We start from the raw sequence: 23,559 nt of genomic DNA, 5'->3' as shown, positions 1-23,559 counted from the left end.
TGTTTGCTTCAGTTCCTTCCTGATAATGGTCTTAATATATAAACAAATATACTGCTTAGGTCACATCCAGTTACTTGTGAGAAAAGCACATTTCTATGTGAAACATGGCACATGAAATATTCACACATTGACATATGTTACAGCAGGATGCACACAATTTGGAAATAAAAGCAGCAGGAAGGAACAGAGGGAAGTTGCTAATTTTTTTCAGTCTTCAGTCCAGACCTTGTGATTTCATCTCCCTGGAGAAGTGACTGCTACAGCAAGAACAGGTTTTCCCTTAGAATTAGCAAAATCTCTCCCTGACTGGCCCCACTGATTGCTGTCACTGCTCTCAGGCAGCAGTGTCTAGCACAGGTCAGGAAGGGCACTTCTGTGGTTCTCTGGGTTCTTCCATTAAGCATAAAATAGGGGCATCAGGAGGAGGGTGCAAATCCAGCCAGTGATAAGGAGATGCAAATTCACAGCCTTTAATAACAAGGCCTTCCAAAATCCTGGAGAGATTTTTCCTCTATTTTCAGCTGGTATTGGAACTAATCCATAAAAGTTTTACATTTAATGCTCTGCAAGACGTACTGAACTTTGGGCTGATCATCTCATCATTCACACTGCAAGATGATCTAGCAGTCCTGCATTCCCACTTCTTTTGTCAGTGGAGCATCATTCTACTTCACTTTATTCTTTAAAATGCCAGAGCACGTCACCCTGCAAGACAGTGAAAGAAGCAACAAAACTAAAAGCAGCACCACTAGCAAAGCAAAACCAGTAAGAAAACTACATGCAATCTCCACAGTCTTTTAAAAAAAAATATAATTAGAATGTGGTGACAGAGGTAGCTCTGGACAGCAGCTCTTGGCTAGTGGCTTTTCAATGCTAATTAAAAAAAAAAAAAAATTAGGCCTGACACCCAGTGATGACAACCCAAACAGAAATTCTTAAAAATTAACCTGACCTCTCTGAAGGACAACTTCATGAAAAGATTCCATTTTGATGGGAACAGACTATGATTCACAGAACTATTTTGCAAAGGTTGAAGAAGAATGGATGTTTGTAGGCTCTTTTTTACCGTACATTTGCTCTGAGTCCCTCAATACCGACAATTTGTTCTACATACCACAAATACCCTGCTGCTAAAGCCAAGGTATTTCAGCCTTTAAACTGCAGGAAAAACTTGCATGCACAGCACTGGAACGGGCAGGTCTGTGACATTTTCTGGCAGTGTAATGAGAGTCTGTTAGAGCACTCAGTATTTTCTTTCCTTTCTTTTCTCTTCCTTTCCTTTAAGCTAACATCCTTTTCCTGTGCCTGAGGGAGAAGGCAGTTGATAAAAGCCGAGTTCCTGTTCACAGATAAGTTTAGAAGGCAGGCAAGCTCAGAAGTTCCTTGAATAAGCTATATTCCTACCACCTCATTTTCCCCCCATCAGAGACATCTGAGCCCCACACAGGAACCAGGCTGACATTGTTCAATAGCCACGGACATTTCCACAGTGGCTGGGAGGGCCGAGAGCTCTTTCCGCTCTTTGTTACAAATTTTTTTTTTAATTTTTTCCTTCCTTCTTCCAACTTTCCAGTTAAAGAATATTGCTGGGGCATTTCTGAAGTAATTCAGGCTGAGCTTCAGAGGAAAGAACAAGAGACAGGTGTAAGTGGGGAGGAAGAAGCCCAGGATGCTGGTGAAGCTTTTGCTGGTCTGTAGCACAGTAGGACTGGCAAAGCTGGTGGAACACGCAGACCATCATGGAGATCGCGATGGTTCCGTGCACAGCTTAAAGCCACGAGTGCATGAGAGCTTTGCACACCCCCAGAGAACTCCTCTGCCACACCAAGAAGGTTACTGGGAGGCAGAAGGACCCAGGGAGGATACTCAAGATTACCCTTCAAGCGTGATCTCCTCACATCAGGAAGAGAGAGGGGATTTGGAAGCTGCGAGCCCACAGCCCCGAAATGGGTAAGTACCCAGTATGTCTGTCCTACACATAACAAGAGTGCATTCCTCTCTGATACTTTTATCATCTGTTGGTACAGGACTGTTTTCATCAAAAGCTTCTCATTAAAATACATTAGATTTTGGGGGCCAATCTATATCCAAACAAGAGTGGTTTAAATGGTTGAACTCCAGAAACAGAAAGCTGAATTGCCTGTGGAGGATAAAACCACAGATGGGACCAGCTCTTTGCTTAATCTGAGGTTAGGGGTGTGCACACACACAGCAGAGGTGAAGCTTCCCAGTTCTGCCAGAAACCAAAACTACCTCTGGCAGAGCAGAACTAGAGGAAGTTAATTTACTGACTGTTTCTTATCATGAACCGATGCTGATTATTTCTGCTGAGCATGGCAAAATTTGCCCATTAGCAGAATGTGCCTGCCTGCAGACTTGGGCCTTGGAAATGGAGAAAGAAAGGTAATGGCAGGATGTTAGCAAAATAAAAATAGTGAGGAGTAAATATAATGAAGTAAGGAATAATGAATAAGTATGAAAATTACTACAAATTTCACACCCCCACCCCCTTCCAAAGGTTTCCATGCCAGCAAAAATGAGTTTCATTGTAATCTGTAGCAGAAGAGTAGCCATTCTGAGAGTAAAAGCCATGTACTTCACTAGAAATATTCCCAAACCCTATGATTTGTGTAAGTTTTACAGGGCATGTAAGTAGGTCTCTAAATGTTTAAAATAGATGAAAACCAAGCAGGACAGTGAATGAATTTTTTATAGCCTTGATGGATGGGTACAGCAGAGTCCTGTTCAGGAGAGCTGAAACAGCAGCACACTTAGTGCTGTTCACAGCTCAGTGCTTTAGGATGCCCTGGTATTTTTCCCTTTAAATGCTCTTGAGGAAAGGGAAAAAGTGAGATGGAAAAAGACCTTGCTCATGCCATGCTTCCTTTTCATGCAAACTGAAGTATGCAATCTTGTTTCTAATCTCACCTATATGTAAAATTAAGGCCTCCCTTCTGTATGTACCATGGTCAGTGTATGAAAACCTTGCTGTCTTTCACAATACACCTTCCCAAAAAATCTGTACCTCCCCTTAATAGCCCTAAGGCACTTCCTAAAGCCTGCAAGGCTTCCTGATGGGTAGTGTTTGATAATGATGTGCTCTGTTAATTAACCAACTCCTGGTTAATGCAGTTCAGCCATGGTCAAAAGAAGGAAACAAGGCCCAAGGGGCACTCTGGGCTTCCAAATTACTCTGCAAGGTGATAATCATCTGACTGTGGTTGAAATGCTGAAAACATTCTGAAAACTCCCAGTAGTATGAAAATTCAGTGCTGTAAAAAGGCCAGCATTACAGGTCAGCAAGATGCTGTAATATATGTCCTAATCAGGATTTCTTCCTTGGCTCTGTAGCTCTGTTCAGCACCAGCTTGTCTAATTCAGCTCAATACCAGCTATGACTCATCCTAATTTCCTCCCAAGGAGAGAAATACTTCCTTCTTTTATGGAGATAGTTGGATAATGAGTCAAATCATAACATTCTCCCCAATTATAAAGCTATGTGGATGACTACAGACAATCCAAATCTAGCCTGGCAGTAGCCTTGAGGTATTTGCTGTTTTGTAGAGCTGTCACACTTAGAGCACACACAAGGCCAGGCAGCTGCTAGGTCTGAGGAAAGAAATTGGAGACTTTGAGAAGAATTATATCTAAAAGTAAAGGGAGAGAGGGTGAATAAGAAGGGACAACACAATTCTTCTTGTAACCACACTCCAAATTCTAAAATGGTTGAAACAACACACCTTCAGAGCATGGAGTCCTCTCGTGCCTGTCAGCTGCTGTGGCTGCAGTACCCTGCTAGGCACAGGCAAGGTGTTGTCATGAATCTGGTATTTCCTCCCTACAAGTGTGACACATTCCCTGGAAAAAAACTATCAAGAAACAGGCTTTATATCTCTCTGGAGGAGAACAAGAAGAAAATCATCAGGAGTTAAATAGGAATTGAGAGATAAAGGGAAAAAAAGACATGCCATAAAAAGGTGGGACAGACATGCAAAAAAAATGTCCAGGATGGTGGAGAATAGTTTTCTACCAAAATGATGTCTTACATCTAGTTTGGTTTTGAAATTAGAAAATACTTTTTTGCAGAACTAGGAAACAAACAAAGTCTATGGTAACTTGGTCTTTGTGACAATGTTTTGACTCTCATTATTTGAAAAAAATCAAAGCAATATGTGTTTTGCTCAACCACTTCTTATTTTCCCTTTGTATTAGGAATAGAGGTAGTTACAAAATTTTCTTATATTTTAAAAAAAGGTAGAGCATCATTCTTCATATTGCAGTTATTTGAATAATTGAGACCATCATGACTAAATACTGCAAGGTATTAATCAGAATCCTCTGGTTTCTGTTTCAACATGTGAGATGAAATGACTCATTAGATCCCAGCCAAATACTTGGATATGTTATTTTGCTAATTCCTCTAAGAACAATAAGATTTTTCATGTAAGAGCTTTAAAATATAAATCAGTAAGAAGTATCTCAGCTGTTGCTTGTATCTGAACAAATAGAAGAAGCTCTGCATGTCCAACTGGACAAGTCTCTGTATGTGTACAAAATCAAAACTATCAAAAGAAGCCAACTTTCCAAAGGAAATCAACTTTTATATTGTTTTTCTCCCCAGCAGCTGTGTGGTTTGACTTCAGCTATTTTATTCTACTGCTGAGGTAAATGGATCCACCTGTACCCAAAACTTTCAGCAGAATTAAAAAGGGAAATTAAGAGACCTGTACATCAGGAACAGCCAGGCTCACAACTCAGATTTCATGCACTTAGTGCTGTACTTCATTAAAGAAACCAAGACAAATGAAGCATGTAAAAGGCACATGCAGCTCCAACAGCAAAGCCCAAAGCTGCCTGTACCCTCAGTTAGCCTGACCTGTCTGTCAAGTAACACTGTAAACCAGATCCCTTTAGCATTCCAGGCTAAAAATAATCTTAGGAAAAAGCAGAGGTTATTTTTAACCTTCCCCCTCAGTAACAACACTGACAGAGCCAGTTCCCAGGTGGATGGCTCATCCTGCAAGGGAGAAATGGACGGTGGTGCTGGAATGGGAAGAAGCACAGCAACTACAGCTGGCTTACCCATCTGCCCAAAGTCTCACAGAACTTCTGTTTCCAGAAGTGTAATCATTGCCAAGTGGCCCCTGTTCTGGTTTTGCCCTGCAGCTGGGCAGGTTCATTTTTCCTTCTTTCTTTTTAATCCACAAACACATGGTGTCATCTCCTGGGATTTTTTTTACAACATACCCACAAAAAAAGGAAAAATAAAATTAAAAAGTCTCCAAACTCTACCACCTGACCTATTAAATAGGAAAGGCAGAAATCTTCAGCTTAAGTAAATTCTTGATTTCACTAATATATTGTGAGTTTTTGACACAAAATTCTGTGAAGTCACCCTTGATTAGAGGAAGGTTTCCTGATGTCAGCCAGGTGTGTTGTTATCTCTCTCACCTCTTCCTCTCATTCCACATCAAGGGGCCACAAAGAATCAGGCTTGTTCTTGTGACTACCCAGTGTGTCAAAACATGTAACTATCCTCCCAAGTGTACACAAGCAGAAAAAACCCAAATCACTTATTCTAAGTAAAGTCAGTGTTTAATCTTAATAGCTTATTATTTTTTGTTCACTTTTACAGGAAGAATCCATTAATATAATTAAGACCAGTTCCACACTGACTCATCTATTTCTTCAAAACAAGGCAGGAACTTTTGTAGGAAGCTTATGGGATACCAAAATTTCCCACCAAAGGGGCACAGAACATACACTTAAAATAAAACAGTTTGGATGAAGTGCAGCTAAAAGTGATCTTTAGCCCCTGACATCCTGAAAGCAGTGGAACAGCCATTGAGTGCTCAACAATAGCTTTGGCAGTGCCAAATGCATCAACAGAAGCAAAGCTTTCCTATCAAAGTGAGGCACTTGGCTCCTTTCAGGACTTCAGGAAATTCTCCAATATTTGGCTGTCATTGAATGGCTCAGCTGCAGGTGGAATAGCTCCCCATTAGCCTGCCTGATGCAAATGACACTGCTCCATTCCACACAGTGCAGGAGTTACTGAACCCTCTGTGCCCACGGGATTGATTTGTTTCACAGCTCATTACTGCAAGCTGCAGCAATTAATTTCTTCAGCAGATAGCAAGGGAGCTCCTGTTTCAGCATCATAACCACAGAATCACTGTCAGTGCTATCACCACCTGGGCCCAACACCTTCCTGCTTGTGCAGCAATCAGTGGGCAGCCCTGAACAAACCTCCCCTCATGCCCCAAACACAGTCAGCACACTGCCCACACCCTGAGCACGTGCCAGTGGGAAGCTTGGCTTCCCAAGCACTTCTGACTCCCTGGCATCAGCACAGGTGTGCCAAAGGGTGGCTGCAATTCCTGCAATTCCTGCTTCCAGATGAGGTCTGACAAAGGAGTGATCAGGCTGTACTAGGGGTGAACTTAAGTGTGCAGGAATCAAAGGATAAAATCCAAGTGTAAGCTGCCCTCTCAATGGGCTGCAAAGTCTCCACTGAGGGGGGATAATAGAAATGAGGTAATGGCTGCGGATGCTCTTGAAGAGGAAAATCTCCTTGCATTTACTTCTCTGGAATTGTTTGTACAACAGTTGAATTTGGCTCAAAATCAGCTCCCAGTCAAGCCTGCTGTTCCTTGAACTCTTGCTCCCAGTTCAGGACTGCATTTGCTCTGAAAGTCTTCAGTGCACTATGGTTTTAGGATGTCCTGCAGGACAGGACTACCCCAGCTGATAACAGTCTAACTGTTGGAATACACACTGCATTCAACCTGGGTCACTCAGGACTCTGGAAGATTTCCAGCAGTGCATGGAAACCACATGTTTGAAATGACCATTGCCACTCTTTTCAGTCCAGTTTAAGATGAACTGCAAGTCAATCTGCTCTCACCCCAGTGAAAACCAGGGTGTTTCACGGGATGAGACACGGGGAGATCCCAGACCCTGCCTGAGGGGAGTTCTATTGCCTTTGGGAGTTTTCCTGAGGGAAAGGAGAAATATGAGAGTTTCTGCTGTTTGATTCTAATACAGGGCTGCTGGCTGCCTGGGAAGAGCTTCAGAATTCACTGACAGACCACCAGGCATCACTTGTCTGCTAATTAAAAACCCAGTGGCACACCATGCTGCTTTGGGAGCCAGCGCCTTCCCCAACAGCTGAACACTTTCTGTAGTCCATAAAATAGAAAAAGATACATCTGTCTCAATACTGACATGCACAGTCTCAGTTTAGATTAATTTAAATGTGGTACTTTATTTCCTTTTCATTGAGGCTGCTTTTTCTTGTCAGTGAGAAATTTGCACTGAGGGAAAAACCAACTACAGCTAAAGCCTTATTCTTCAACTAGTATAAATCAGAACTCAGTGGAAAATCACTTGTTTAAACTGAAATAACAGTCTTCTACTACCTTCCTATAGCACACTAAGCAGGAATTACTGTTTATCTGATGCCTTTTTGCTGTATAGGAAAATGTTATGGTCTTGAAAAGTTTTGCACACCGTGAGTAGTAGGTGCAGGCATGGCTAGGCAGCAGTTTTCAAAGTAATTATAGACACTGGCTTCCTTGAGAACAGAAACCTGAGGAAACTGATGGTGAAGGACAACTCAGTTGGACCAGTACAGCCAAAGGAATAACAAAACTTATGAAAAACATCCCAACATCCTGAATTCCTGAAGCTTTTGTTCAGGCAAAAATTCCACTGACCTAGGAAACATCTAAAATTATGCACTGCAGTGCCAATCAAGAGAACATGTAGCAAAGAGAACTAAAGTGTGTCAGTCCCTCACTGTGCTGGGGAGATTACTCACACTCACTGACACACTGCAATTGTCTGTATGAAGGAAAGACACTACCCCATATTCATCTGAGCAGAGTCAATTACTGCAGAGCAGCCATCTAACCTTTTCTCCTGGTTCTGTGGGTTTTATTTTGTTTCCTGTGATAAGGTGGCCCAGCCAAATCCTAGAATCAGAGAAAGAACTGCCTCCATTTTGCCACGTTTCAACAGATCCCATGTAAGAAAAAAAATCATTCTCATATCAGTTTCTAAAAACCTGAAAGATTCAAATAAAAAGAGCCTGAGCTAACCTACATTTGCTGAATCTTATTTAAATACAGAATGCTTTGTCATCAGATATATTTAACCTCAGACATAAGAATACAGTTGCCTCAGAATTAGGCAGAAGTGAATAGATGCATGTGAAGACTCTATTTAATATGATTAATTCATAATTAGAATGAAGTCTGGGGGAAAAAAAACCAAACCACCCAACAAACAACACCACAGGCTAGCAAAGAAAACTATTAAACCACTTTTTCCTGGTTTAAAGAAACCAGGGATTAATTTCTTTGCAATGTGAACCAGGAAAAGCCCTTGAACAAATGAAACATTTGCAGCCCTGAATTTGCTAGGGTTCCCTCAAGAGCTGCTTTAACTTTCAGCATTATGATAAATGTTACTGTTCACCAAATTACAGGGAAGGCTTTTCTGCTCTCCTCACATGAGCAGCGTCTCTCTGTCCCTCTCTCTTCCTGGCAGCAGAAATTTGCACCAAAGAAAACTGCATTAAAGAGAATAAAAGCAGAGGGTATTAAGTTGGTTACATATTCAGTGAATGAAGTGACATAGTTACAAACAGGAGAATAAATGCAGCAGCAGAACACAAAGCTGCTGTGTTCCAGAAACCAGCTCAAGAAAGAAAGTGCTATTTGTGAAGGAGCAGCTCTTTGAAATTTCACAGCTTGATTCAGAGCCTTTGGTGCCAGAGAAGTCCTGCATGCCTCACTGAACTTTAGATCAAGCCCTTCTCAGTCTTTTACATTGCTGCACTTAACATTAAAGAATGACGTGGTTTCCCTCAAGGTTAATCCTGTTAAGGAGTATTTTTAGTTACAGATAGCAAAGTTTCCCTAAAGGAAGCATTTGACAAGTTTTGCAAAAAAATACTGTAATAGAAGTTTCATCTTTGGGCACATGCATCTATTTGGCAGCTTATTACAGGCCTTATCTACTTACTTGAGGAAAGAATAAACTCTGATAAGTTTTATGGAACTCAAAACCTCTGAAAGTTTTTGTGATTAAAACCACAACATGGCATTACATAGCCCTTCAGCTCCACAAATAAACCTTTAAGATCAAGTGAGAGAGAACCAGTGAATATATAGTAAAGAAAACTGGACATAAAGAACTGTGGCAAGCATTAAAGGATGTTTTGACTGAGAGTCCATCCCCTCTTTTTCCCCCCTCATTCATTCTGCAGAACATTAGTGCAAAGCAGGCATCAAGGAGGGATCAACCACTGATCCAATTTCTGATACAACATAACAGCTTTCTACAATTGGGAAGGTCACCAAGTACCTCCAACACTTTAACAAGTTTTGAAAAGGAATCCTTGTGTTTTCTGTTCTGTTTGTGCCTGTGCAAATCCACCTGTGAAATAAAGCAAAAGCACTCACAGTCCCACAGTTCCTCATTCTTGCTCACACAGGTTGATGCATGTGCACATTTGGCTTTGCTCTATGTGGCTGACATGACTCCAAGGACTTCTTAGGATGGACTTGCATATGGTGGGAAAAAACCCCAAAATCAGCCCAGATGATGATTCACTGGGTGTGGATTGTTTTCATTAGGAAAGAACAAAACCCTGAAGCCAAAGAATCCTGTTTTAAAAGGAGGTTTCCACACTGAATGCAGACTCCTGCCTGGATCTGGCAGGCATCCTGCTGGCAGGGGCAGGGATCCTGCACCTAGCAACGATACCAGAGAGCTCCAGCACCAGTGCCTGGGCACTTCACTTCCCCAGGAAAATGTAGAGAGGATTTGAGGGGAGAAAGCCTCTTCCAGCTATGCCTTGCCAAGTGCATGAGAGAGGGCAGCCCAAAACCAAGCACAAACCCCGTTGTAGAGTTATTTAACTGACACCAAATACCAGAAAAGTGCCACAGCTGTTAAAGCCTGGAAACAGTAAACCTGGTAAACTTAGGCATAGCTTGGAGGCAGATGTCATCAGAGCACATGTGCTGGTCTGCTGGATTTTACTGAGTGGTTTTATACTCTGACACAAGCAGTGTTTGACTCTGGAAGAGTAATAGTTCAATAAAAATTTGAGGATTTGTCTTCCAGTTCAGTCCCATAAGAACCAAGACATCCATTGATCATAGGTCCAAAATTTCCCCCAGTCACTTGTAAAGGCCTCAAAGCCACAACTCAAGCAAGTTGTTTTGGCTGGGAATCACAACAAAGGCAGCAGCCTCCTTTCCTGTTCTGCTTTCCCAGCCCTGCAGCCTTTGCCAGATTCCTGCCCTTGCTTCTAACAGATGAAGAGTTTTGCTTGCATGAGTGCTTGCTGAAATCTTAATCACATTTTCCTTAAGAAACAGGGGAACGAAACAGGCTATGGCCCAGCAAGCCTGGTGAACTGTTCCCAGCTAGCCCAGGCTGTCTGCCCTTCCATCCTGATGTTTTCAGCTTCCTTCCCTTCTCCTGGCTGCTACAGTGCCAGCTTCTGCTTTCGTGCAGGACTCGGTTCCCCATTGTTACACCAACTCCCTGAGAGAGGCAAACCTTTTCCATATATGCTGATAGTTGGAGATTTGGTTCCTGTATTCCCATTTAAAAATACACTGCCTAAAGTTCAGCTGTTTCCATTATAGTTATTACTCGTCACTTCCTGCCCCTTCTGGTCTTGGATTTAGCCATCAAACTTCAGCCAACATTCCACTGCCAAGTCTTGGCTTTAAAGGAAGAGGCTCACCTACACTCTGGGCCTATGTAATTCTGACTTGGAAAATTAATCAGACTATTAAAACTCACTTGTCCTTGCTGGAAACATAAAACTAAAACAACCCTTTTACCCCCAAAATTATTTTCCTGCAGGTGATGGGAGAAATTATTTTGAAGCTAGCCTACTTCATAAAATCCAATCACTTACTATATTATGTTGAAGAAGTAACACTTATGAAGATATTATTAATGGAGTTAATGTTGGATTAAGTTTTCAGAAGCAGTCTGCCTCAACCTGATGAGTCAGTCATATGGCATCTGAAATGGCAACATGCCTAGAAAGGCCATTTGACATTTAAAGTGACATTAACCCACAGGTTATCATGGGCTGGAAATTTCTCCTGCAAAATGAAAGGACTGGAAATGGAACTAATGCATCAAAGTTCAGACAATCAGCCCTTTTGTAACAAATGCAGATAAACATCTCAAATGAAAACAAACGAACTGGGAGTGGAGGGAGAAGGTAGGAAGCATTTTCCACTTTCCTCATCATACAGCTGGGAAAAATACAAATGTAAAAATAAAGGCCTTTCTGCATTTCACTTTTTCTTGGCACTGTTACAGCCAGAGACTTAGAGACCTACTTCAAACTCTTTTCCCACGTTTTTGCTCCTCTAGGAACTGGTGTTCCTTCACGCAGTCCCGCCTGGTCACATACATAGAAGCCTGCATGAAGGAGAAGTACATCGTCAACTCCCAACAGCCCTGCCCCAACGGAGCCCCAGACTGCCAGAAGATCATGTGAGTGTCCTAAATAAAACCAGTGAAGAAAGCAGTATTTTCTCTGATGTATCTAAAAGATGTTTTCAACAGTTCTGAAGCCTCATCATTATTTCTAGGGGAGTTTAAAACAAATTTCTATCTTCCTTGGTAACTGTTTTGGAATAATGTGTTTAATAATAAAATGGTCTCCACACCTCATCAGAATACTACAGCATTCAGGATCAGTCCAAACTTGATTGCAAAGGACTCTATTACAATAAATCTAATGCCCAGACCCTTCCTCTCCAGGTACAGGACAGCCCTGAAGCCAGTCTACCAAGTGAAACAGAAGACTTTGAAGTCTTTGCAGTGGAAATGCTGCCCTGGATTTATTGGCAAGGACTGTGAACAGCATGGTAAGCAAAGCTGGAGAACAAGTATAGGAATGAATGACTAAATGCCAGGCACAATGGAAAGAAATCAATCTGCCTGATTTTTCTCCTTATTTTTTAGAATTGATGCCTTATTTTTTTTCATCTGCTATGTCCCAAATCACAGATACTTTGAGCCAAGAGCGTCATAATTAGTTGCAATTAATAGTTAAATAGCATTAGCTACTTATTCTTCTCTTAATAGCACCTTTGTATGGAGAAAGGTATTAATTTGCTGGAAAGCCTGTCAGATGTCCAACTTAGACAAGTCCATCTAGGAATGTCTAATTCCAGGTAGAAACTGGTGACATCACAAAGCAACACTAGTGTATGAAATGCCCTTGGTCAGTTCAGAGGATGAAATCATCTGGCTTGGAAATCACAAGGTGTCCAAGTTCAGAGGAGAGGGCAGCCTTCACAGTCTGCATTGCTCCTCCTCTCTGCTTACCCTGGCTGCAAAGGCTCTGGCTCCTCCACAGGGAGCAGCTCTACAGCACAGGCAGGAGCAGAGCCCAGACTGTAAACTCCAGGAAAGCTCCAGGAACAGCCCTTGAATGAACTACTGGAACCCATTGCACTGCTGAATAAAGCACTGGGGGCAGCAGGTTGAGGGAGGGGATTTTGGCCCTCTACTCTGTCCTCCTGAGACTCCACCAGGAGTCCTGCATCCAGCTCTGGGGTCCCCACCTTAAGGACATGGACCTGTTGGAGTGAATCCAGGAGCACCTCTGCTATGGACACAGGCTGAGAGAGCTGGGGCTGCTCAGCCGGGGGGAAAAGGCTCCAACGAGACCTCAGAGCACCCTCCAGTACCTAATGGGGCTACAAGAGAGATGGAGAGGGACTTTTCACAAGGGCATGTAGTGGTAAGACCAGGGTAAATGGCTTCAAACTGAAATAGGGCAGGTTTAGTTGATGTATTAGGAAGAAATCCTTTGCTGTGAGGGTGGTCAGGCACTGGAACAGGTCTCCCAGAGAAGCTGTGGGTGCCCCAGCTTTGCAAGTGCTCAAAGCCAGGTTGGATGGGTCTCTGAGCAGCCTGGTCTAGTGGGAGGTTCCCTGCCATGGTGAGGGGGTGGGAACTAGATGGTTTTTAAGGCCCCTTCCAACCCAAACCATCCTGTGATTCTATGATCTATGCAGCTGCTAATAAAGAGAGAGGGGAGAGAGTGTGGTTTAAAAACTGAATGGTGGTTTAAAAATGGCATTGGCAAGATTTAGCGAATAATACTCAAAAAGCAGAATTTAAACAGATTTAAGAAAAAAATAGATTTAAGAATTTAAATAGAAGTAAGGGAATTTAAATGAATAAAAGGCAATTCCCTCTAGCAATTAAGTCCACCATAACAATAAAGGCAAACATTTGTCTGAAAATTTTTCCACAATCTACATTTAACTCACCTACAGACTCCACAGATAAAAATCTCTGGAGGTTTAGCTTTTCTTCACAGATAGCTTTCATTTGTGGTTCGATCTCTTGGTGAACTTCACACATAATGTTTGAAAGATATTACCAAATGCAGTGCTACTATTTTAGCCTCTCTATTGTTACACTCATTGACCAAAACCAGCTCCTCCATCAATATCTTCTCATTTGTACAACATCATTCACTGCTGCTGGACCAGAATGTTCAGGTAACTGTGGAACAAGGAAGAGGAATTTGCACATCTTTAGATGGGGCCCCCAGAAAAGAAAAAAGCCCCACTTATTTGCAATAGATTAATTTCTTATGAGCAAAGCTTGGCATGAGTTAAAAATCCCTACACTATACTGCATAGCACTGCCATGTATGCAATGTTGTTTGCCAGTGCAAGGAAAGTAAGTTTTCCAGAGAAGGTGTTCTTTCCCTAGGAAGCCTGTCTCCACACCATTTACATAACACATGAAATTCCTGTGTGGTCTTGCTAAACTGCAGTAGTTTCTGCATCTAAAACACTTTCACAGCTGTATCATATCTCAATTGCAGATCCTAATTTTATCCTGGTGCCAGGAACTGAAACTGAAGGACGAGAAGAAGAGTTCTCAAACCACAGTATGTGCTTGAAGTTATTTTGTTTGTCATCCTTTTACATCTCAGTCACTGATCAGGAGAAAAAAAGAGAAAAAAAATATTTGAAGCTGTAATTTTAAAGTGATAAGCTATGGACAAACACTCTAGTGAAAGCATTCTCTGAAAAAGCTTTGAAACAATACATTTACTGACATAAATGAGGGCTTTTGCTGTAACACTGTGTGAATGTTCACAACAAAACATTCCAAAATTTCAAAGCTGTCTTCCACTGTCTTTTGCTATAACACTCTGTGAATGCTCACAACAAAACATTCCAAAGTTTCAAAGCTGTCTGGTGAACAGTGGATGCCAGCTGGTGCAGAGCCTTACCCCTTTCAGTGGCATGGATGTTAACCCCTTGCTCTGCAGTGGGTTCACAGGACAGCACACCATGCTCACAAAAATCTACCAGAAAAACAATCCACTGAAAATACTATTTTAGAAGGACCCCCAGTAGCTCTGAGACTACAAATCTACAGTACCTTGCAATTGTATCTCAGGCACTCCACCCTACCAGTGTAAGTAGCACCAAGGACCCTCCCTTACCACCTGGGAAGTGGTCTGGCCCACAGTGTTATTAAGTGCCTTTCAGCAATTAGCTTCAGGGAAATATTGTACACTTTGAAATCTACAGCTGAAATTCACAAGTATTTATTTAGAAAAACATCACTTAAAAGACCCCTCCATGAGTCAGCTCTGACACACACTGTGCTCCTGAATCCTCAGTGGAATGTCTCAATTGCTCTTTCATCCCTTCCTTTTATTCTAGGCTGTTAAAACCTTGCCATCCTTTCAGTCAATGGCTTGAAAAGAGTTAGTATTCCAAAACATTTTTATGGCATGGGGAGATTTCTAATTAAGAGCATTTTATTGCCATCATGGCTGTTGTAGCTGAAGTTCTCTGCAAATATTTGAATATATTAGGTTTCCAACACTCCTGGAAAGAATCCTTGCAGATAAACTGCAATTTAAGATGCCAAAAATCAACAGACCCCCTAAATGTCAGTGCAAATTTTTCAGAATGAAAACCAGCCAGGTGTTCTCAGAGGCCTTGCATGAATACCTGTCACCTGGTCGCTGCACCCTGTTGCATGACTTTGTTTTTCTAATCTTGTGACTAGTGTCAACATCAGTGGATTCAAGAGAAATGTTCGAAGTCATTCAAAATCATGAGGCTTTACTGGATGATCTTCAAAGTGATATTCATCAAGCAGCCAGCACCTTAGGTGACTTACAGAGACTATTTGAGAACAACGGTACAAGCATGGTGTTAGAAGTGAACGAGAGCAATTCAGGTGAGAGGTCTGATGCAGAACTATCAGCCCATGACAGGCTGAAACCACATAAATCAGAAAGAAAATGTGAAAACAAAAATACCCTGATGTTCCTTGGTCTGCTGGTTGCTTCTACAGAGAGAAAAAATGGGTGCAATCCCAATGCAAATGAATGAACCAAAGAGTAACTTCAAAATGGGAAATGAGAGGAAAGGCATTGTTCAGAATATGCCTTAATCACAGAATAAAAAGGCTGCTTGTATTTAAAATTTGTTAACCTTACTTTTCTGCTTCTATGGCTTCTTCTCTTCTCTGGGGATGCAGAGTTTAGATCTGTTCTTTTTCCATACTCATGATGTATACTCTGATGTGTGGAATGGCACACTGGTGTTTCATGAAAAAATGAAACATTTCACCCATCTCTGGAACATTGTTTCTGCCATATACAGGAGAAGGAACAAAAGAGCTGCTGAATTTAACCTACCATAGTGAGCCACTGGCTTGCAGAAACATTTTCTAATGATACAGACTATACAGTACTCAGTGAACTTCAAGGCACTCTAAAGTTAGAAACTGAGCCTTAGTATAATTCTCATACAGTCCAGATACCTCACAGATTTTTCAAGTTATTTACTCCTGACCCAGAATATTCAGCTGTTAAGATGCTGTATAACCTTGTGGAGTTGAAAGCACGAGAAAAAGAACATTATGACACAGTCAAAAAAGAAAGAGCCCACTAAGAACTGTTGAGAAAATGGAGAGTTATGGACACTGGAAAAACCATCTGTCCACAGGGTTTCACAAAGCATAATTTTTAAGACATAAATGGGGAAATCAATACATATATAAGTTATTTTCTGCACACTCTTAGACACCGTGTGCTTCATAGTAACCTTTATCTAACAACAGGATATTTTTGCAATTGTTGAAATTTATCATGAGGTCAGATTCTGGGGAGCAAGACAGCAACTACTATAGAAAAATGAACACTTGAGTTTACCTGTCTAGATTGTATTCCAAAAGCAGAATTTAATTTTTTTTTCCAACTGTATTAACAGATCACCAGGAAAGGCTTCTGCAGCAAGTTTTGTTTCCTCATGTGGAGAATTTTCTAAGGAAACATTTTAACCCAATGTGGGCAAGCTTCAACAAAAGTTTACAGAACCTCTCGAACATAGTAAGAAATCTGTCCCATGATGTGGAAGCCAACAAGAAAAGCATAGAAAGATTCCAAGAAAGCACTGTGCCCAAGAAGGAATTCCAGGAGCTGGGAACTAAATTTGAATCAAAAGTCCAAGAAAACATAGTGAAAGTTGATGAGGCAAAAAGAGATATAGAGAACAAAGTGCACATGCAGCAGGCTGATATTCACCATAACCTCAACATGCTCAAGGCAGATACTGACACAAGACTCAAGAAGCTTCATAAGATACAGCAGTCCCATTTCTTAGCTTTGAACAACAGCATAGCAAACATGAAACAAGAGCAAAACCTTCTGGAAAATAAACTGGAAGCTTTGAAAAAAAATTTAACAGAACTCTCTTTACATCATGGTCCCAAAGATGAAAACAGCCAGTTAACCATCAAACATATGAATGAAATACTGTCAGGGCATGCCAAGCAGCTTAAAGAACTTTACATGGAGTCAGATGTGGCCTTTCAGAATATTGCAGTTTTAGAGAGGTGGTTTAAGGAGTTAAAGAAGAACATCTCAAAGTATAGGCCAGAAGATCTTACAATAACTTTAGCTGAGAAATCAGTTATTATGGAAGAAACCAATGCAGCAATGGAAAGGCAGATAGCAGAGCTCAACTACACTCTGTCAAACCTTCAGGAAAACTATTCAGATCTGCTGCGGTACATGGAGGAATGCAATTGCCAGAGAGTATCTGCTGACACTGATGTGCTGGAGGAAGATCCAAGGAACAGCACTTATTCCCTTGAAGATACCCAGCCAAAGGATATGAAGCACTTGGAGTCAGTTTTCAGAGATTTCTTCAAGAGTGAAATTGAAGAGCTCTCCTCAGCTATTCCATCCATCCACCTGTCTCTTAACCTCCGTCAAGAAGAGAACAGACAGCTTCAGTCACAGGTTATGGCTTTTTCAGAAGACATGGGCTTGCTGAAGAAGAAAGATGAAGAAATTCATCGACAGATCAAGTATCTCAACAGCTCTTTTAGCTCTCTTTTGAAAGATGCAATGCGGCACGAAGAAGCACTGGAGGCTCTACTGAGACATGAATTTCTGGATGTCTTTTTTGAAGATGACTTTAGTAGCCTAATACCATCAGTATTTCAGCTGCAAGAATCTCTCAGACACTTTTCAGATAAACTGCAAGAACAAAATGTGACTTTAGAATCTCTGAAGAGGAGATTTCATCCCTTGGAGAGAGGTCACCAGAATCATCATGATGCTCACATGCCTCCTAAGCACCCTGAGGAGGAAACACAAACCTCCTCTGCTCTACACGAAGTCAGCAGCCAAGGCAGCATCAGAGAACATATGGAACCTAACTATGAGGCTGCCAAAGATGACTCCTTGGAGAGCTCAGCTTACAATGATATCATGACTCTGAAGAATGATATCAAACATCTGAGCCTGGCAGTCAAGAGGCATGAATCCAGAGGTGACATAAGTCTCTGCTGCAATCATACAATAGCAAATGCAATTGAGCCACTCAACGTTTCTGTAGAAAGTCTCTCTGCAGATTTAGCAACCATCAAGCGGAATCTGGAGGAACATCTGGTGACTTTCAAAAAACTATTTGGAAGTAATGAAGAATTAGGTGCCTCAAATATAAGTCTGGATTCAAAGATTCAGTCAATGCTGCAGAAAAAAGGGAGAAGGCAACAGAAAGGTCAAGACAAGCAAAGAGACAAGAAAAGGTCTGAGAAGCACAGAGAAAATACACAAACAATAAGTGGAAGAAATACAGTGCAGACAGAATTTGTGGAAAAAGGTGTGTTATTTTCTTTTGCTTGTTCATGTACAGGTCTAGCTTCTTTCAAGGCCCTGATGCAAGTTCCACACACAGCATATTATTAGTATTAGTTATAGGAACTCTGAGGGATCTTGTGGGATGCTGGAGGGAGAAATTCTGACATTACTTAGATCCTCCTGCTCCACCAGTTTAAATAGGAAAAAAAAAAAGCAGTTTGAGTGAGAACCAAGCTGATATTCTGCTGTATTTTGGTTAAGGCCAATGAAATTACACCCGCTATAGCTGCTAGGAAATTGGTCTTGAACTAATTCAACTTCAGGTGTTTAGAAGACAAATTTTGTTTGCAGATGCTCATGTTAATGCAGTAGCAGTCTCCTCTTTGGAAGCTGATGTGGAATGCTTCTTTTTCCCTGTTACTTTGTTACTTGGCTCTGGAAGGAGCGTACTCAAAGCACCAAATCCTTCTCAAGACAGACAGATGCATTAAATGAGCTGCTATAATTTGCACAAGTGGAACAGGCAGGACTGATGAGAGAGCACATACTCCCTCTCTTACAACCAAGCTTCAGAGACAAGTTTTCAGCTTATACTTCACTGGGACTGGCCAGTTCCCTTTCCCTGTAAGCATGTGACCATAAGCACCTGGTAATTACAACCACCACAGCTTCAACATTGGCTTTTATGATTGCAGCCCTCGCTATGGACAAATAACAGAGCAAAAATCAGCCCCTTTAGGCAGCTGTGCTGCAAAGCTGTAGTTAAGACTGAATAAGCAGAGAACATATTCTTAACTGATTTATTTTGGGGACAGTAAAAGAGTGATATTTTTTTCCCCCTGTGTGGTCCCAGTGTTATACTTTTCCAAGAGTTCCAGGGAATCATTTGATCTACTCCAGTGTAGATCTACATAACCATTTCCAGTGTCTAGCTTTGCAAAGAAGCATACAAAAATCAAGCCTGATAGGGATTCACCTTATCTCCCATCCTGATGATCTTGGGGAGAGGAGAGCACTCACTCACTGCTAAAATCCTGTTCCTCTTTCTTTTTCAGACTCATTGGTGGCATTCCACGTGGGATTCTCAGAAAGAAAGGATAAAGAAAAAACTGTGAGGTTTAATGAAACGTACCTCAATTATGGAAACAGCTATTTCTCTGAACATGGCCACTTTAAAGCACCACACAAAGGTGTCTACCTGTTGTTCATCTCTGTGGAGTTCAGCTCAGGACCAGCACTGGGCCAACTCTCCTTCAGCCGTGGGTACAAAAGAACTCTCTCAAGCAGTCAGAGGAAAACCCCACATGGAAACACCATGACTACTTTTGCTATAGCAGAAATGGAGAAGGGGGAGACAGTGTGCTTTGAATTGCTGCACGGCTCTGTTGTGAAGCGAAGCCCACCTGGGACAACTATGGGTGGATTCCTAATATCTAAAACTTGAATAGTGACATTTATGTTTTATTAATCTCCTTCCATAGGTGCAATGGATGCATTCACTATTGCTTCATCTGTGATGTATTCAATGCTACTGCATGTGTTTAAACATAGCACTACCCTAGGTTTGTCTTCATGCTTCTTTTCTGGAAGTGTTTGGCTTTTGATTAGTTGCTTATGAGCAGCAATGGGATTTTCTTTCAAGTGAAAAGCTAATGGTTTGGACTCCAGATGTATCAGCACACACATTCCCAAATCTTTCAAATGTGAGAACTGCACATAATTGTTTTGTGGGACTTTCTTCACTTTTAACACAAATTTCTCCCTTCCCTTGACAAAAGATTATCCTCCCATGACAGATACCCCCAATCAGTCACAAGGAAAAGATTTTAGGTATAACTGCACACTCTCATGTTATGTGGATGGTACCTTAAAACCCAGAAGCCAGGGCAATTTTACCTTCTAGTTCTCTGTGGACCAGAGACTATCTTGGAAACTTCTGCAACTCACTCCAGTGTTTCAGTCTATGCACAACAGGAACACCAGAAGAGATCCATCAAACTCAGTAGAATTCACTCTATTGCCAGTATTTGCAAGCAAGGATCTCCTAAATGGTCCAGTCTTTGTTTCTTGGCCTGTGATGTATTTCAGCTACACTGCAAAAATTTAAAGCATTGTTAAGATGAATTACATTTACATTAAGACACTGCGAAAATGTCAACAATATTTTAGAAGTATTGGTGAAAATGCAGTTTATTTCTAAAGTTAATCCTGGAGATTATCATGAATTCAGCCCAGAGTTCAGTATTTAGTAAATATTTTAAAACCAAGCAAGCAAAACCAAAATCAAAAGGCAAGCTCATTGGTCTGTTATCACTGCTGAATATAAATTTGTAATTAGAGTAAATCAAAGAGCAGAACTTCTGAAATGTAGAGGGTTTTTTATTTCCAAAACATTGAAGTGATCATGCCTGGTCACATCTTAAACTTTCTTTTCTGTCAAATAAAACTTCCCAAAGACTTTCACTCTAAAGAAGTTCAAGTATTGTGGTATTTTTATCTATTCTAATACCTTACATAGCAATATTAAAACAATTAAATTTGCCAAAATGAAATGCACTTTGGAATTTCCAGTGTTTTTGATAAAGATATTATTATGCAAATTGCACCCTTTTAAAGTAGTATTTTTTAACAAATCTATTCTGCTGTTAAGAATTTTCTTCCCACCTACCTGTATTCTAAGCAATACTAACCACTCATTAATTGTTAAAAACCCCCAACACATCGGTACCAACACACAATGCACTTAAAGCAACAGCCTGACAAGCAGACAGTACCTATCTTCTGAAATAAAGCTACAAAGCAATTTCAGCTACTAATTTGCTGAGAAGACTGTTTTCTCTATCCTGAAAAATCCAAGAAAACTAACAACAAGAAATGCTCCTTATCTCCTCCTGGCCAATGCTGATTTCCATAGGAGATGCCCAGGCCAGGTGTTCCTGTTTTTCTAGCAGGGAGCCATGGCTCACACTGCTCTGCTGCAGGGAGAACAAAGTGCCTGAAAACTCAGTGTCATTTTCTGTCCCACTTTTGCTCAAAATGTCTGAGGGAAGAAAGAAGAATAAAACTGAAGGGGTGAAATGAAGAAAACCATCAAATTGTAAGATTCGGTTCTTTCAGTACAAAGCAACCAACTTGGGGTGACCTGGCTGGGTTTTTACCAGTGTTCCTCCAATTCCTGACTTTTGTGGTGGCAGCATTCTGCAGAGCCAGGCCAAGTGTGCTGCCTAGGTCAGGGTGGTTCAAGAACACCTCCTCTTCAGTGCACACCAAGTCTGCACCTACAGCCAAGTTCCACAAACAAGAACCACTGGGGAATATGTGTATGTTACATATGGGTATAGGATACACATATGTATTTCAGAACACTTTGTTTTTAAACCTTTGACAGAAAGCTACAACTGGAATAAAAACCACTTGGAAATGGACACAGAAGGTAGCAGAGAGCATTGCAGTTCATCCAGTCAGGTTTTGTGTCCTTCCTTGTGCTTACCAGAGTACTTTTGTTGAAGAATATTCCAGATGAGTTCAGAGAACACTGAGTCCAGAGTGAACAAAATGTTAATTTAAACATGTTTTGGTATTCTGAAGATGTCTTCAAATATGTGCTTAAGTTAGTCACCTGCACATACAAAGAAGACACATTGCACTGGAAAACTTAATTTTTATGGGGAAAAAAATTAATGAAAGACAATGGGATAAATCACTTTGTGGGCTGCATAAGCCAGGAAGACCAACTTCCTTCTCAAGCAACAAGAGAACAATGATTAATCCACTGGGCTGTGGTTTTGTTTGTTCAAAGCAATAAACCAGCTTTTAAATAAGCCTCCATCTAAACCACTCCTGCATTTTTTTGGTGGGATGGTTGTTTGGGCTTTTTTGTTAGATCAACATAGCCACACCACTATGACCTGTATTTTTAGGCAAATTAGAGAAACCAATTTAATGAAGATAATTTAAAATACAGCTATTGGTTAGCTCAGTGGATTTAGGAGAATTTCCAAACATGAAAAACAACCTGAAGCTGACCATGGGCTCTGGGAAGAGTTTTGTGTAAGAGCTTCAGTTTCCCTCACAGCACACTGACTACAGTAATGTGCCTGATGGCCAGGCAGCAATAGGCACAGAAATGTGGGCTCACTCCAGGATAGATAGATGTAATGTCAATCTGACACTCAGATTCAAAAATAAAAGCCTCCAACAGATTTTAGTACTTCCTGAACAGAAACCTGCCAGAAAACATTGCCACTGCTTCAAGTTTCTATATTTCCAGATCAAACCACTAAGCTTTGTAATAAGGTAGAAAGCTGTGCATCTTAGTGCCTTCATGGAATGATTTTGTTACTGATCTGCTGCTTTATAAATGTCAGTATCCCACAGTACATTTTAAAATTAAAGTCTCCTAATGTTTTTTTTCCTTTTCTATTATTAAGACAATCTCCTTACTGTACTCCAAATTCAAGTACTGACTGTATCAAAAATAAGCAATTTTGCTTTCTGTAGATCCAGCAATGCCTGAATTCTTCAGGTAATATCCACATCAAGCCAGAATCTGAAGCCCATGGAGGTCTCCTCATGAAGCAGACTCAGGAGGTGGTCAGCCCACAGTAGTGGTCCTTTCCCTGCTCAGATCCACAGCTGATACTGATCTACTGCACTACCATCAGTGAGAAACACCAAAGTGGTGTTCTGGGGAAAGGTGAAGATAAAACTGCAGAAGGAATTAAGGAAATTAACAGAATTATATCCGATCCTTTCTGAATTTAGTGATACTTCTGCTATTTATTGAAAAGCTTGTGGTTCAGTTTGCTAATTACTCAGTGTGCTTTTTGGTATGCCCACAAAACATCCATGTGCAGTGTTTACACATTTCACTGAAAAGTTTTACATTTCAAACATTACTCCTGTTTCACCTCTTAGATACCGATGAAAACTCATCAGGAACATATTTCATATAGTGGTCAAACCCACCCATTTATAACGGAGACCATTTTGGTATTTATTACTAGCAGGCAGGAGAAATTATTTTCATGTCTGAAAACGCAATTTTTTTCCAAATCCTTTCTTTAGGACACAGCCCCACCGCGTGGCCGTTTCACGAAGTAACACCGAGAGGAAAGCTGCTCATGAGAGCACGGACAGGTGCAAACACTTACCCACAATTTACCTTATGTCCTCCTGCAACGCTAACATGAAATCCCAGTTTTAAATCCAACCACGACCACTGCAACCAGTGAAGACATTCCATTCCAAAATAGCCACAACCATAGGAAAAAGGTTTGCTTTGCCAAGATACTAATTTAAGGAGACCAAATCTTTGTGCAGTCTAATTTCCTGGTATTATACATTAAGGACAGAAAGGTTGGAAA

At 41.0% G+C, this 23,559-nt stretch overlaps 1 protein-coding gene across 2 annotated transcripts; it reads left to right on the top strand.

The window, feature by feature from the left end:
* The first annotated feature begins 1,197 nt into the window (after positions 1–1,197).
* On the top strand, positions 1,198–21,014 carry MMRN2 (multimerin 2). 2 transcript variants are annotated; one of them, XM_071438697.1, is made up of 7 exons: positions 1,198–1,950; positions 11,416–11,538; positions 11,809–11,915; positions 13,898–13,963; positions 15,103–15,276; positions 16,314–18,215; positions 19,249–21,014. In XM_071438697.1, the coding sequence occupies exons 1-7, from the start codon at positions 1,670–1,672 to the stop codon at positions 19,635–19,637; spliced, it is 3,042 nt and encodes a 1,013-aa protein (XP_071294798.1). In that variant the 5' UTR covers positions 1,198–1,669; the 3' UTR covers positions 19,638–21,014. The 2 variants fall into 2 exon arrangements, with proteins under 2 accessions (XP_071294798.1, XP_071294799.1); XM_071438698.1 differs by lacking the exon at positions 15,103–15,276.
* Positions 21,015–23,559: the final 2,545 nt, after the last annotated feature.

This window comes from Agelaius tricolor, unplaced genomic scaffold (assembly GCF_023055355.1).
Source record: "Agelaius tricolor isolate 1412-34295 unplaced genomic scaffold, bAgeTri1.0.p SCAF_13, whole genome shotgun sequence".
NCBI lineage: Eukaryota > Metazoa > Chordata > Aves > Passeriformes > Icteridae > Agelaius > Agelaius tricolor.
Note: the sequence above shows the minus strand (reverse complement) of the source record. Positions and strands in the feature narration are given on the sequence as shown.

Excerpts from the sequence above, each read along its gene's own strand:
- MMRN2 (XM_071438697.1), top strand. The coding sequence starts at position 1,670 with ATGCTGGTGAAGCTTTTGCTGGTCTGTAGCACAGTAGGACTGGCAAAG. Across the intron at positions 13,964-15,102 it reads AGAAGAGTTCTCAAACCACA|TGTCAACATCAGTGGATTCA; the intron begins GTATGTGCTTGA and ends TCTTGTGACTAG. Across the intron at positions 18,216-19,248 it reads GACAGAATTTGTGGAAAAAG|ACTCATTGGTGGCATTCCAC; the intron begins GTGTGTTATTTT and ends TTTCTTTTTCAG.